Here is a 16,303-nt window from a genome sequence, read left to right on the forward strand (position 1 = left end):
AGGGGTTCACTAATATTTTGTATTTGATGTAAGTAGTAGCCATAAATGTCCGTCAGATACAGCTCTCTTTGTCACATGTCATGATATTTAGTGATTGGTTTTTAATGGTAGATTAGACACACCTTCTGTTATATTAAGTTTAATGATCAGTCCCGGTGAATGGTAGGTAGTATAGCGCCCTCTATCACATGATATTCACCGAACAACTTTCAGTACTAGCACAACCACGTGAGAGATTGTGCAAAGCAACCTTTCTTTTTCCTTCCTTCTTTTACTGAAGAGAAATAGACAAAAATCTACTTTACGTTTACAGCACCGGCACACTGGAGCTGGGTGATAAACTTCTCGCCATTGATAACATTCGGCTAGACAACTGCTCAATGGAAGACGCTGTTCAAATATTGCAACAATGTGAAGATCTCGTGAAGCTGAAAATCCGCAAAGACGAAGATAACTCGGGTAAGTGGAAACGGTCACTGCTATGTCACTGTCTATTGCCTTTCTACCACATCACTGGCAAACTATTTAACAAGAAACAACGGCTCAATATAATAAATCACACTATAAGCTTGATACAGTAACTAGCTCAAAGGAAAAGAGAAATAATTGTTGTCATTGTTCAAAAGAGAAGATAGCGTGTATTGTAGCCTCTTTGTGAATTTGTTAATGCGAAATGTAATTCAATATGCATTTTCGCTGCCTTACCTTCATTCTGTGGGGGAAGCCAAATGTATGTTCTCTGTGGTCAGAAGCACAGTTTGAACGGCTGGAACAGACCCAGCATTTCAGGATTGCCAAGCAGTTGCACACACTGCCAGGATTCATAGATGTAAACTTGCTCATACCTGCATGGTGCTTCTGACTATGGTAAACCCCTACGTTGGCACGGTATTCTAGGAGATACAATGAAAAGAAGAATTTACTTCTATTAAATAACAATAAAAACCATTGCTTTCCTGTACGTACTAATGTAGGGAACTTCAGGCACACTAGTCTGGGCATACTCTCGCCCTTGGTATGTAACAAGATGGCACAATTATTAGCCCCCTGCCTATGGATCCAGGGCATGGCCGAAGGAGATAGTGGCATTGCACTACCTGTGCCTCCCATATGAGTGTTTAACCTCCTCATGCATGAGGTATTTGTGAACGTATTGGGTTAATAGAAGATGTTGTTGACAAATACTTTGGGTTAGTTAGGCATTTCCAGTTTCTGGTGAAGTGACCAAACCCCAAATATGTACAGGTTTCACATGTATCTTATTTCGTCCCATAAATCCCATATGGTACTACCTGATGAGTCCCAGGTTAAAGTATATTTAAACTGAACACATCTTAAATGTCTCATGTCTGCTCAGACGCCTAAATTCTACAGAGGATTTTATTAGAATCACATTGCTGTATAACCAATGTTCATTCTATTAAATATGAATAATCTGTATCCAATCTAAATAATTAACCAACATGGATTCACATTGCTGCTTTTCAACTTGTAATACGTAGAGGCATGCCATGCAGACAGATTATATTTTTATTAAATAATTTATTACTATGTGTCTTCCATTCTTTAAATAAATTATTTAAGCAAAATATAATCTGTCCGCATTCTTCCATTCTTTAAATAAATTATTTAATCAAAATATAATCTGTCCGCGTGGCATGCCTCTACTTATTATAAATTGAAAAGCAGCAATGTTAACAATATAGTATTTCTTTCTGGCTTCAAGAAATCGCCAGGTGAATTAGTGAAACACTTGCAATTGAATACATTGTACGGCATGCCTTAGACATCTCAATATTGCGATGCGTGCCAAATTTGCTGATGTGTAAAATATGAATGACCTTAGTAAATTTGTATTTCTGCCAGCCTACACGGTCAGGATATGTTGACTAATGAAGATGCAAGGCAGTTAATCTCCTAAGCGTGTGTAATTAATTACAAATGATCTCAGCAGTAAGATTGAGACACACGTAAAATAATATCACATTTTTCTACTTCTCATAGATGAACAAGAAAGCACAGGAGCCATTATTTATACTGTTGAACTGAAGAGATACGGAGGACCTCTGGGAATCACTATTTCGGGAACTGAAGAACCTTTTGATCCCATTATCATCTCAAGCCTAACTAAAGGGGGGCTAGCTGAAAGGTATTAATCATTTTGCAATGCAGTTTATTGGGGTTTATTCACCAAACAACAATTGCAGTGGCATAGCTAGAGCTTTTGCTCATGCTGCCCTTGAGTTTGTCACCCCTATCTCGACCCTCGCCATGTCCGGTGTGGTCGCGGATGTCCATGGCTGCAACCATACCACTTTTAAGTACAGTACTCAACGCCTGTAGCCCAAGTTTGCAACCGTTTCAAGCTTTTTTAAGATATACGCCCAATGAATCCATGCATGTAATTCAATGGGGGCATATCTACTAAACAGTGATTTTATGGGGGGAGGGGGTGCCCATTTGATCAAAGTATTTTTTAAAATAATTATTGTTACTGAAGCGCTTCAGTATATTTAACTATTTATTGGTGTGAAAGGAAACACTTAGTAGTGAAACACAGCTTATTGGGGATCTGTATAGGGGAGGGAGGGGATCTGTGCAGGGAGGAAAATGGACTGTCAGAGTACAGAGAGGGGAACTGTACAGGGGAGGGGGACTGTCAAGGAGCTGGGGAGGTAGGGGGAGGGGGGATCTGTGCAGGGAGGAAAATGGACTCTCAGAGTACAGAGTGGGGGATCTGTGCAGGGGAGGGATGGGGACTGTCAGGGAGGCAGGGGATCTGTATAGGGTAGGGAGGGTGGATAAGGGATCTGTACAGAGGGGGGGGGAGGAGAGGGGATCTGTGAGGGTGCAGTGAAGAGCAGGATGACAGGGAAGAACTTACATGGAGTCTCTGCCGGGCTTCTCTCTCTCTTCACTCCGCAGGACAGGAGGCACAAGAACTGACCCCACATCCCATCCTCCGGCCCCACCTCTTCCCTTCTCTCTGCACCGCACGGAGGAGACCTGGCAAGCAGAGCAGGATCGCTGCCAGGTCTCACTCAGTCGGTGGGAGGAGGGTCACTGGCAATATGGGAGGGAGCAGGGACCTTACCGCCCCCTTGCTACACCATTGGTGGAATGGAAAATCGAAATTCTAAAATGTTAGCAAAAATTGTCATGGTGTGAATAGCCAAGATTAGGAGTGTTCTAAGAATAATTTTGCAATTTACAGGGTTATTCACTAAAGTGAGAATTTAAAGTGAATGTCAAATGTAAGGTCAAAATAGCTGAAATTGGAAACATTCTCTAAGTCAGAAATGCTTTTAGTTGAGCTATTCTGGCATTAAAGGGTTCCTGCAACCCATATGCAGACTAAGCGGTTTTATTTTACAATGCTCTACACGGCATTACTCTTAGGTCCAACTCTGTAAAATTTACGTGGAAACAGGCGCCAGTTGAAGCTCCCGGCGCTGATCTTCCATGCCTCTTCCTGATGTCACATGAGCATTGTGAGGTCAAATCGCAGTCTTTGCATAGAGAAGCCGATGACTGAACTGCTTTGCCAGCTCAGAGCACGTGCACACAATCTGAGCCAGGGAGGGTGGGATCAGAACCGTGATTTAAATTGAAATGTTTAGTGGTGACAGGTGTGGCCTAGATTGTAATCCATTCCATCTCTTGTGTCTGTGAATTTAACTCTGTCTGTCAATTACTTATAATCCCATTGTATAATTGTAAAGCATCACAGAAAATATTGGCACTTAATGAACGCTAATAATAATAAAGTGAAAAACAGGTTATATAAACAGCAAAATCCATAATTCAAAAGCATTTTAACCCCTTAAGGACACATGACATGTGTGACATGTCATGATCCCATTTTATTCCAGAAGTTTGGTCCTTAAGGGGTTAAAGGGACACTATAGTCACCTGAACAACTTTAGCTTAATGAAGCAGTTTTGGTGTATAGAACATGCCCCTGCAGTCTCACTGATCAATCTTTGGCCATTTAGGCGTTAAATCCCTTTGTTTATGAACCCTAGTCACACCTCCCTGCTTGTGACTTGCACAGCCTTCCATAAACACTTCCTGTAAAGAGTCATCTAATGTTTATCCTTCCTTTATTGCAAGTTCGGTTTAATTTAGATTTTCTTACCCCCTGCTATGTTAATAGCTTGCTAGACCCTGCAAGAGCCTTCTGTATGTGATTAAAGTTCAATTTACAGAGATTGAGATACAATTATTTAAGGTAAATTACATCTGATTGAAAGTGAAACCAGTTTTTTTTTTTTTCATGCAGGCTCTGTCAATCAGAGCCAGGGGAGGTGTGGCAAGGGCTGCATAAACAGAAACAAAGTGATTTAACTCCTAAATGGCAGAGAATGGAGCAGTGGGACCTGAGAGGCATGAACTATACACTTAAACTGCTTCATTAAGCTAAAGTTGTTTAGGTGACTATAGTGTTCCTTTAAAATATACATGGTGTTGAACAAACTTGTTCTCTTGGGTTAACTCATCTTATCCTCCATTTGATCTCAAGATAGAGGTATCACATATTCATGAAAATGTTTTTGTAACAGCTCTGTCTTAATTTGGTTTTGTCTGTTGGCACTACCGACCCTTCAAAAGCCAATGCTAAACTCAGTGACAGCATCCTGAATTGAGCAGATTAGGGTCTCCATGTGGAAGAGTCAAGAGCACCCAAAGTTTTATTGCATAACCTAGTTTACATGTGAAGGGTTTTTATACTGTATCTCCTGCAACCAAAGGACAATATAGTGGACATGATGTGCCAGGTATTTTCCTTATTTACAATTTGTTTTGTGGCCGTGAACTTCTTGCACCTATAGCACCTAGAGTAAGATCCGTCTTGAGATGTAACTTAAGATGAGCTCATACTAATCATGTCTTCTTTAACCAATCACCAGGTGATCGGTCTTTTTACATATACACAAAGGTATCCAACAGGCACTGTGTGTTTCCAGACGAGACCACAGCACCGTATAGCGTCATTTCTTTAAATTGGACTGTTTTCTTAGCTTTCCATAAATATTATCGATACTCGGATCAGCGGTTGGTGCCACACCACACACCATTAAATGGCTAAACATTATCTTTTCAATGAATTAATAAATGAAGCTTAGCTCGGATCCAGCTTAGGCCACAGAATACATTACTGGGTAATATTCACAGTTGCTGTCATTTTGTTATTATGATCAATGTATCTAATGAGCCATCTAATTAAATCATCTGCTGAGGACAGTATTATTCCTTTACTTCGTCTGTCCAGCTGCATGCTGCCTTAATACAAAAAAAGCACAACAAAATATGTGGTTATTTCATTCCAAGCTACATTTAAATTATTTTCCCCTAGACTCTGCTAAATGAATTATTGAAAGGTTCATGGGCTACTATGACAACTCCATAATGTGCTTAGTTACTTGCTTTCACTCTATGAGTTATATACCATTAAGATAACTAGCTGTATCCACAATTTTCTGTTTCTTGTTGTTTTTTGGGGGATTTTATTTTGTAATAACACATTTTTATTGAACATTACTTGAATAGTAAAATACAATGAGCAAATGCTATTAAGATATTCTCTTTTTTGAGAGTTTTTTTGTTTGGCTCAGTGAAAGAAAGCCTTAGAGTTGAAGTTTGAATCACAATAAGCAAACTGTGCTTTGTTGAACAGAGCGATAGCGGTACTGATCCGTTGTGTGTTCGTGGAAGAAAGTAAAATCCAGAACAAGGAATAAACCCAGGCCAATATATTGGCTTTTTATTTGTAAAGAACATAATTATATGTTGTTTCCCTTTTTGTTTTAGGACTGGTGCAATCCACATAGGAGATCGGATTCTTGCGATAAATAGTAACAGTCTGAAGGGAAAGCCTTTGAGTGAAGCCATTCATTTGTTACAGATGGCTGGAGAGACAGTCACTTTAAAAATCAAAAAGCAGACTGATGGTAAGCTTGGAAAGTGGGTTTTATTTGTTATAGTTACTTTACACCAGGTGATACAAGAACACAATGTCTCTAGAATGCAAAATTAGACTACCATAGCTCCGGTTTCCTGCCAGTATTATGAACGATATGTCTTAATTTACACTAACCAGAGCCTTGCCAGTTCATTTTTCATTCTTGGTGTTTTGGCAACCACCCATCGTTTTTTTTAATGGTTTTTTTGAATACACAGAATGTACGTGGTTATGGAAAAATAACGTATGAAGGGGAGGAGTGCGATGTGATCACAAGGAACAAAGTCTCAATAGGTTTAAATTATAATAATTCCCATACTGCATTATTTGGATATACACATTTATAGCACCTCAATGATGATCGACCACGTGGCCCATGCTATTTTCTCTGTCATTTTCCGTTCTATCGATTTCTTTCTGTTATTCTAATCTGATGTTACCCTGTAATATTCCTATTCACTGACCGCTCATTTGTTTGCATACCTTCCCAACATCTAAATTATTTGCTTTCTCCCCTCACCCTCATGCCAACATGTCTATTTATTTATTTAATGCTTCACTATCTTTACAGTTTCAATCAATTAATAGTATCACTCATTTCTCAGAAGAACCAATTAGAACCTTCTTTCAAACTATTGTTATCTCGTTATCTCTGATTAGAACTTTTATTCACATTTTAGTGCAGTATTATCCGTGTTCCTTCATTGTTACGAACGATCTATAAAAATGTTGCAATGCAATAAATCTTCTTCATTATTTTCTGTAGTATTCTGTCGTGCCTGGCAGCGTTGTTAATGGTTTCTGTTCTCGTTTAGCTACAAGTCCCAAGCCGTTTGCATCATCGAGCAGGATAAGTGAGATGTGCGATGCTGATGATGAAACTCCCGTCACACAGAAGTCGAGCAATCTCTCAGACATTTATTCCACCACCGTCCCCAGTGTAGACAGCGCCGTCGAATCCTGGGACGGCTCTGCTGTTGACGCTGCTTTTGGCAGTCAAGGTAAATATTATCATTGTCTCTATCGCACAAGCAAATTCCCCAGCTTTACTTTTAATAAATAAAGAATATCAAAAAACTTAGTTTGATAGACAGAAACTAAATGATACCGAAGGTTCTCAAACCCCAGGTACATTTAATGAGTTATATCTACAAAACAGAGTCAGTGAGTTTTCTACAGCTCTGCATTTAATTCTGTATATATATTATTAAATCTATTTTAGATTTTATTTAAGAAAACGAAGTTGAGTTTAGTTTAAAAATGTAATGAATAAAAAATATATTTACACAGCCGTTTGCATGGGCTTAAAAAGAATTATGCTGCAAAACATACCTAAGGATTTATACCCGCCAACAGGCCCAAATTCTGTCTGTTTAGGACCACTGTCTTACAGTACAGGGCATTTTTATAATGTTCTGAAAAATTGCTTTGTGAATGTCATTAAGTGTCTTGTGTAGAATTTTTCAGGGCATATCAAGCAATAAATGCATAGGTAAAGGAATAACGATGAAAATGGCTTTGAGGCAATTCATCTCTGTGAATTTCAAATTTTATTTTATTCTCTTGATAATATACACCATTTGAAGTACAGCTGCACTGATCGTTATTTCCCTTATCATACATTCTTGCTGATTATGGTTAATCCTTACTTATAGCTCTGCTAATCTAATATTGCGTCATTGAGAACTGTAGCTCGCCTCAGGGCTAGTGTCATTCTTTCAAATATAGGACAGAGTCATTGTAGTCCCTGTCAAGGCTGTGACACAGTGTAACAGGTGGATCGTGCCTTTTTATTCTCTATACTATGTAACCCTTTGTATCTGCAAATCTCTCTCGCTCTGTCCTAGGTCCTAACTTCCAGGCATCGGGATTTAGTTTCAATGCTTATGAATGGAGAAACCCTAAACAGGGCAGCTTATCACCCCTAAGTAGATCAAGCAGAAATCACTACCAGGATACGGGTCTTAGTGACGATGAATGGGACAGACCAACAGCCAGTGGGTAAGGAGTCATTTCAGAAAGGCACACATTTGAATTGCTGTAAATGAGAAAAGTGTTGTAAATAGGATTGTATTGTTTTATGTCGACAATAAAAAGTGGCTGTATGACATGTGGACACATCTCTAAGGGTTTTTTTTAATGCTGAAAATGTATATACAATCTCTGTGTTATGCTACTTCTGTGTATACTCATAATTCTGACTCTTTTTGGAGCACCAGAGCCAACACATTACAAAAACAACTTTACCTTAATGAAGCAGTTTAGATGTATAGATCATGTCCCTGCAGTCTCACTGCTCAATTCTCTGCCATTTATTTACAGTCCTAATCACACTTCCCAGCATGTGACTTACACAGCCTACCTAAACACTTCCTGTTCAAAGATATCTAAAATTTGAACTTCCCTTATTGCAAATTCTGTTTAATTTAGAATTTCTTATCTCTTGCTCTGTTAATAGCCATCTAGACCTTGCACAAGCTTCCTGTGTGTGATTTAAAGTCCGATTTACAGAGCAGGAGAAAACACTTCTAATGCAAGTTAATTTCTGATTGAAAATGAAACCATTGTTTTCATGTAGGCTGTGTGAGTTACAGCCAAGGGAGGTGTGGCTAGGGCTGAATGGACAGAATCAAAACTGTAAATTGTAAATAACAGTGAGACTGCAGGAGCATGATCGATACACTAAAACTGCTTCATTAATCTAAAGTTGTTTTAATGCTTACAGTTTCCCTTTAAAGTCATTATTGCAGATTTTACTAGTTACCAAATGTTCAATCTTGCACTCTTAGTACCCCAAGCTTTGGCCTGGCGTTTGAGATAAGTTCATTGATTGTAATAAGAAGGGAAAAAAAAACTAAAGAAAAACACTCCCTGCAATTATGATGAAGCATTACATCATTTATAAACAGTGACACTAGAACAGGCCTGAGAATGATGTTTTGGAAGCTGCGACTGTGAATAAATTGGAGCAAAAAGCACAAATTTAGTGATCTCATAAGTACTATCAAACCCATAGTCTTGGATGATTACTTGTATCAAACACAATTCCAATTAAATGAACAATATTAGAAGCAACAGCGACACTTTACAGAGATAATTCTAATGTCATACATGGGTACGATCTCACAAACTAAATGTATTTATTATGGGTCAGTTCATTTTCAGAGACATTTTCACAACGGAATCTGTTCTTTTTGACATACCAATTTCTATTAAATAAGATTTGCAGCCTGAACCAGCAGCATTCCCTGAAAAAATGGGTATGGCTAGTGTTATCGTAAACCACAGTTCTATGAAGAACTATTTTGGATATTAGTAATATATATATCTCAATAGTTATATGCCTTCAAACATCAATTGGAATAGCCTTTCATGTTGCATTACCTTGCTTTATATTGTCTTTAACCTTAGCCATCTGCCTCTAGCAAATGACGACTTTACTTACTTCGTTGTAAAGCAAGGCTACTTTGTATTATTATTATGTCATAGGTGTGGGAGGAAATCCAGAGACATACTGCTTAGCTGAATACCATGCTCTGACCCCACTCATTATAGAGATCATACAGTTAGAACACATAGAAATTATATACTTTGCTTCATCTCCAACACATCACACTCTTATCAGATCTGCTAATTCAATGTGTCCTCTGTACAACCTCACTGATCTCTTATCTCAGGCTTCTACTGTTCTAACCCAACAAGTCTATCCTACAGAGAATTAATAAGAATACCTCTTTCTGCCTACCGGAGACCTAGAGAAGGGTTTGCCAAACTCTGGTCCTCTAGATGTTGCTGAACTACAACAACGATTCTCAGGCTATTTCATTCAAAGAATCATGGGAGTTGTAGTTTAGCAACATCTTGAGGGCCAGCTTTTGGAAGACTCTTCTCTAGGTCTACGGTAGGCAGAAAGAGGTATTCCTATTAACTACAGGAAGGTAAACCTCTTCTGGACAGTTGAATGTAGCCAGATGCAATTAAAGTCCAAATGCTGATTATTGATTATGTTCAATCCCAGGACCGGCCACTCGCAGTCCAGATTCTCTCGTATTCCTAGATTTTCAACAGCAGTTAATGCCGTTTTTTTTGTACACACATTTGAGCCAGGACTTCCCCACCTTCTTCTTTAATGTCTTGTTTTGTAGCAATTACCTATATGGATCGTTGAGCTACACTGAAGCATTGACGAATATGTTGGTACTTTCTGAATAATAATACATTATGTGATAGTTTTATTTTTATTTTTTTTGCTACTAGATATCCTGGAGAGCCAGAGGAACCAGAACATGATCAGGAGGAGAATTTCTGGTCTCAGGCACTGGAGGACTTGGAAACCTGCGGTCAATCAGGCATTCTAAGAGAATTAGAGGTAATGTTCAACCCGAAGGAAACCATGGATAAACCTTTGTTTCCCGGCACTCTCATTCTTACTAACCTTCCATTATTATTTTTGCAGGAGAATGCTGATACACATGCACATTGCAGCAACACGGTTCTCTTGGTATATGATTTTGTTGTGATTTGCTATTTGCATGTGCATTTATGCGACTAAGTGTCACGACTGCCACACATTTTAAATGACAGCTTGCAGTTTTCCGCCTTGCACTGTGGAGATGTCATTCATAAAGGGAGGCAAATGGAGAGGAAGCAGAAATGGGTCTTCAGCACATTGTTTAGTCTTAAAAGCATCGGAAAGATTTGTAAAAAGCCTCAGGCCATAATCACCATAATCACTGCAGATCGAGCTCCCCAAAATCATGGTAGAATTTTTAAGAAAAAAAGCAAAACAGTCTAAGCTTAAAGGGACACTATAGTCACTAGAAAAACTTCAGCTTAATGTAGTTGTTCTGGGGAGTATAATCATTGCCTTCAGGCATTTTCATGTAAACACGGTCTTTTCAGAGAAAAGACAGTGTTTACATTGCCCCCTAGGGACACCACCAAGTGGCCACTCCTCAGATGGCCACTGGAGGTGCTTCCTGGAACAGGGCTGCACAGTAGGCAACAGTGCCGTTCAGCGTTCCGACACTCTGCATGGGGACGCTGAATTTTCCTCATAGAGATGCAATGCAATGCATCTCTATGAGGAGGTGCTGATTGGCCAAAATGGCATTTGGCCCCACCATCTTGCCTATTTTGGCTACAAATTGGCCATTCTGATGTCACCAAGGGGGTCGGGCCAGTGCTGGCAGACCCGTGGAGAGCTGAAAATAAGGTGAGTTTTAAGCCATTGTGAGGGAGGGGTAAGGGGGGTGGCAAGCCACCTAAATGGTGGATTTTCACTATAGGATCAGGAATACATGTTTGTGTTCCTGACCCTATAGTGCTCCTTTAAATTACACTGTACTGCAAGCTTGTAATGTTTGCTATTTGAATTATCGCTGTGCAATGACCTCATGATGTACTGTTAGGAATTGACGATATGTTAGATGAAAATAAGAACTTGTGGTTCCAGTTATTAACAGATCAATATAGATTCTATTATGGTGAAAAATATATATTGAGTTTTAATCACATACAATAAATTAGCAGGGCCATTTCAGAGAGAGTAAATGTTTTAACACAGACAGTCGTACACAACAATTACATTATCTCCAGATTTGGTTTTACTCTCCCTAAAACTGTATAAGATCGATTTTATTTTGTACCCAAGGTTTTGCATGAAAGGATCTCCCTATAATGTATAATCTGTAGGGTGTCGTGATCTGCAGAACGTGCTATAAAATGACAGCAGTGAATAGACCCTTTTTCTGTTTATAAGTATACAGTACGTCTTGTGCATAATTAATGCTTTGTTGGAGTCTGGTACATTTTGATCCCTGCATGTGGGCCAAGTTATTTTAACAGGGCTTACTCACTAAAGTAAGAATTCAAAGTGAATTTAAAATTTCAGGCCAAAGTAGCTGCATTGGAAACATTCTCAGCTATGCTTTCAGTTTGGCTACTTCTGCCTGAAATTTGAAATTCACTTAGAATGCTCACATCAGTGAATATAACCCTGTCAGTGCTGAAAAACCCGAACAGAGTATTTACAGGTATGAATGAATGAATTCACATTACTGTGAAAACCTTCTGAAAATGGAGGTGAAATGTCCCCTGAAACTCTAAGCTTTTTTTGTTGCAAATCAATCTTACAATTCCCCATACTCGCTAGATTCTTCACACTAAAATATTAATTGGAAATCTTTTAATACATTTTAGGCTTATCTAACCAAGTTGGAAACATTTGCCCTAAATTTAGCATTTCAATTTGCCTTGTGGCTGTATCACTATGGGCATTATTTCTGTGTGTTTTGTGAGCAATTTAGAAATCTTAAAATTGCTTAGATTGGGTTTAATATAGCTTTAAGTGATTTGGGTTTTTCATTTACTGGACCTCTCATATGACACAGCAGGCATGCAAACATAAAAAATGATATCCTGTGGGTCAAACCATTATGATAGACTGGCATGAAATCCATGTTTTTGTCCACGATAATGTAAAAGGTGCCTAATGTCTCTCGGCGCAGCCATACCTTTAAGTGTTAAACCGTTCAAGGGCAATTAACACTAAAGATATGTCCATGGGTCTCCGTCTTTCCTCTCCTTTGGCTAACAGAGGATTAGTGCTGTGAGGAAGCAGCTGTGATTGGCTGAAAGTGACAGCTGACGCTTTCAGCCAATCACTGGCCACCCATAGTCGGTTAAAAGGAAATAAATGTACATTTATTTACACGGCATGGGCGGCCTGAATAAGCGGAGAGCATCAGCTGGTAGTGAGCCAATCACTGCCATCTCCTCGCCACTCGTGCTATGGTTTCAGCATTGTCCCAAGCGGAGAAGTAAAGACAGGCACCTGAGGACATATTTGGACTAATAAACCATTCTAGAGTGGTTCTACACCTAAAGGTAAGACTGCACCAATGTATGCTAAGCACCATAACTTCATTGATGGTGCCTACCTGGAGTGTTTCCAAAACTGCCTATCAAATCATGGCAGAGCTTAAGTTATACATTATTTTTGTCTTGGAATCCATGCAGAATTTATGGAAAATGTGCAAGCCCCAAAATCATTTCTAGAAAATAATGAAGAGAAACTGAATCGATGCGAAGTGAATAGCTCTTACAATGTTCAGTGATGGAGCGTTATCATGGCATCTCTCTAAGTGGATGGCTGTTTTGACTATTATAACTGTCATTCATAAAACCCAATATATTCCTCAATGCGTTGGCGAAAAAGACAGTACAATATACACAAGCTAATACAAAAGGTAAAGTGGGTCCTGCCCGCAAACCAACATCTAGCCATTGAAGCTCTTTTATACAAAGTACTTAAAGGGACATTCCGGGCACCAATACAACTTTAATGAATTTGATAGATATATGCCTCATTACTAGGCTTTATTTTTTTTTTTTTGCACTTTCAGATCTTTATAGTTTTTGCACAATATGTGTTTTGCAGAATACTCCACCATAAGCCTGCCTACTTAGCCACACCCTCTCATGCCAGAAAGTCTTCCTTATCAAAGGTACGCACACAGTCTCTGTCCCAACAACACTGAGTGAGCTGGCTGCAGACAGTCAGAGAAACTACAAACATGGAGTGATATCTTTACTATATGGTGCAGCATTCTGAAATACATTGATTTATTTTATGCAAAAATATGCATTAATGTAGTATTGGTGCCTGGAGTGTCCTTAGGTAGCCCATGAGCTTATACTCTAAAGGTTAAAATAGGGAGTTCAGACAAGAGGCTGTGGGAATATGGAGGTGATGGCCAGAGATAATTAAAGGATAATCACAGCCACTGGTAACATGTAAAGGCAATATGGAGGTAGCGGAGTGAGAGTGGGGAATGGCTTCATACAAATGAGCCATGCAAATATTTTAAATCTAATCTGCCATTGTGTATTTTTTTCTCTTTACCCATTTATGCAGTCATCCACCCTTGCTTCTTGTTATTCCCTTGGTCCCTGTCTGGGCACCATTTTGCCTAAAATAGAACTGTGATGTCTCTGAAAGTGACAGTTCCTTCTTCCCTAACTCCAGTAAATGCCATTGTAGTGTCTACCAAGTCTCTGATAAGTAAAGAAAAAAAAAAAGTAATCACTTGTTGGCTACACTTCCACATTGTGGATGCTTTCACCGACCTTAGACACACTTATTCATGCTCTGGCATCGACACAAATAGTTAACACGTGCTCTCGGGCATTCCATCAGCAATGCTGTGTGTAGGTGTGCACGGAGTATACACCATTCAGAGGGACGTTCATTTACATGCTACTGATGGTGGGCCCTGACAGGCATGCCATTTAATAACATTTAAACTAGTGAAAATTAAAGGAACACTATAGCCTTAGGAATACAACAAACCTGTATTCCTAACGCTATAGTGCACCTGTCCTTAGTAATATCCAGGGCCAGCCCTGTTTGCAGTAAAAATATATTTTTTTAAAAGCTGCTTTACTCCCCTTTATCCAGCGCCGTGACTCCCTCGGCACTGCTTACCTACCATAACGTGCAACATCATCCCTACGGATGGTCCAATCAAAGCTCCTCGTAAGAGCACTGCTGACATGATGTGCCTGTGCACCGATTGCCAAGTAAGCATCCAATGTTTCTCTTAGTCATATACTAGGTGGATTTAAACCTGCAATATGAACAGTTCAGTTTCTAAAAAATGACAGGACCACTGCATTGAGACCAAGTGGTGTGAGTGACTATAGTGCTCCTGTTTAAAAAAAAGTTATAGCACAACTGGTAGCCAATTTTTTGTGAGATATTCAGTTGTGCAAATGTTTCTCAAGTGACAATTCCATTGTAACCCAGGCGTTTCTTCAGGAATACTTACCGTGTTAGACAAAGTACACAAGCAACATAGCTGCTCCAACAATAAATTTCATAACCTTTTACCAATGATCCACGTCTACACTTTTTCTAGTCCTCCTACCCCATTGAATGTTTGTCTGAGTTACATTTGGTCTTTGCTGTTGTACAGGAAAAAAAAATCAGAACACTTAAGAAGCCTGCAGATATCCCATTGTACAGCACTGCAGCAATTATTGGTGTTTTATAAATAATACTAATAAAAGAAAGTAGTCATCACCCTGCAGCCGAGTTCCACGTAGACCTTGTGCCAAAAAAGGCCAGACTTCAGAATAAACATCTTGTCAAGTCTTGTTTGTCTAATATGTCAAAGAAGAAACTTGCTGAATTTCATGTTTGCTATTGTGGCCATTTGAGAGTCTGAATAACATCCAGGACGTGGTATCTCTTTGCCAAGAAAAGATATAGCCGAGGGAAGAAAAGAAAATTAATGTGCAAAAACACACCAATCCTGATCAAAAATCAATAACAAAGAACTCATTAACCGTCTAAGACACACCGTGCAAAGGAAAAAGCATAAAGGAAAAGAATATCCACAATAACAAGGCTTAGGAGTGTTTTTCTTTTGCTTTTTATTAAACTCGTTTTCCTGACACTATACAACCCTTAAGTCCCCCCACCGTCAGGGCCCCCCTCCTCTGGCGCTAAAGGGGTTTTAACCCCTTCAGTTATTTACTTTAATTCAGCGCCGGTGACCTCTCGTCGGCTCCAGAGTGGAGCGGAATGCGCATGCACGGCTAGAGCAGAGTGTGCATTCAAACTGCCTATAGGAAAGCATTTCTCAATGCTTTCCTATGGACATACTTAACGCTGGATGCGAATTTTGCATCCAGCGTCGCAGAAGCGCCTCTAGCGGCTGTCAGGAAGACAGCCACTAGAGGCTGGATTAACCCTGCAATGTAAAACATAGCACTTTCTCTGAAACTGCTATGTTTACATCTGAAGGGTTAAAACCTGGGGGACCTGGCACCCAGACCACTTAATTGAGCTGAAGTGGTCTGGGTGACTATAGTGTCACTTTAAACTAAATTGGAGCAAATTGAAATAAAGGCAACATTTAATCAACAGGAGCCAAGCTGTCAATATACCTGAATTGGATAATGTTTCCATAACAGTTATTACTTATTTTACAGATGTCTGTGACAAGGCAGGCTGATTTTGAAGCCTTATCCTCTGCATAGGTGAAGATAATCTTGTACGGTTGTCATACTGTCAGGCACACTTATGTCACTGATGTAGTATTATAATGGGTATAACATGGGTTAATATGTATTGGTTGCAAAGCAGGGGTTACAATATTCCCGTTTATTCTAGCTAAATGTAGCTTGCTATCTCCTGTATTCAAGGTAGGTGATACAAAATAAGACTGTGGGGTTTCTGGTGTACGGTAGCTGACATGCACAGGTCCACCCCCACCTCCTCACATGTCCAAACACCAAGCTGTCAGGAGTGAGTCTGGAAAATAGAAGAACCAT

General features: G+C 39.4%; 1 protein-coding gene across 11 annotated transcripts in view; it reads left to right on the forward strand.

Moving 5' to 3' along the window:
- GRIP1 (glutamate receptor interacting protein 1) overlaps positions 1-16,303 on the forward strand; it is a 509,652-nt gene that overhangs the window by 488,111 nt on the left and 5,238 nt on the right. For 7 of the 11 annotated variants that reach the window (XM_063447052.1, XM_063447047.1, XM_063447048.1 and 4 more), the window contains 7 exons: positions 314-459; positions 2,005-2,149; positions 5,812-5,951; positions 6,778-6,963; positions 7,810-7,963; positions 10,220-10,331; positions 10,419-10,463. In XM_063447052.1, coding sequence (XP_063303122.1) covers positions 314-459; positions 2,005-2,149; positions 5,812-5,951; positions 6,778-6,963; positions 7,810-7,963; positions 10,220-10,331; positions 10,419-10,463 — 928 coding nt within the window. The remainder of the gene's footprint in view (positions 1-313; positions 460-2,004; positions 2,150-5,811; positions 5,952-6,777; positions 6,964-7,809; positions 7,964-10,219; positions 10,332-10,418; positions 10,464-16,303) is intronic. The other 4 variants (XM_063447049.1, XM_063447051.1, XM_063447057.1 and 1 more) reach the window with 1 other exon arrangement.

Source organism: Pelobates fuscus, chromosome 3 (assembly GCF_036172605.1).
Source record: "Pelobates fuscus isolate aPelFus1 chromosome 3, aPelFus1.pri, whole genome shotgun sequence".
In the NCBI taxonomy this organism is placed as follows: domain Eukaryota; kingdom Metazoa; phylum Chordata; class Amphibia; order Anura; family Pelobatidae; genus Pelobates; species Pelobates fuscus.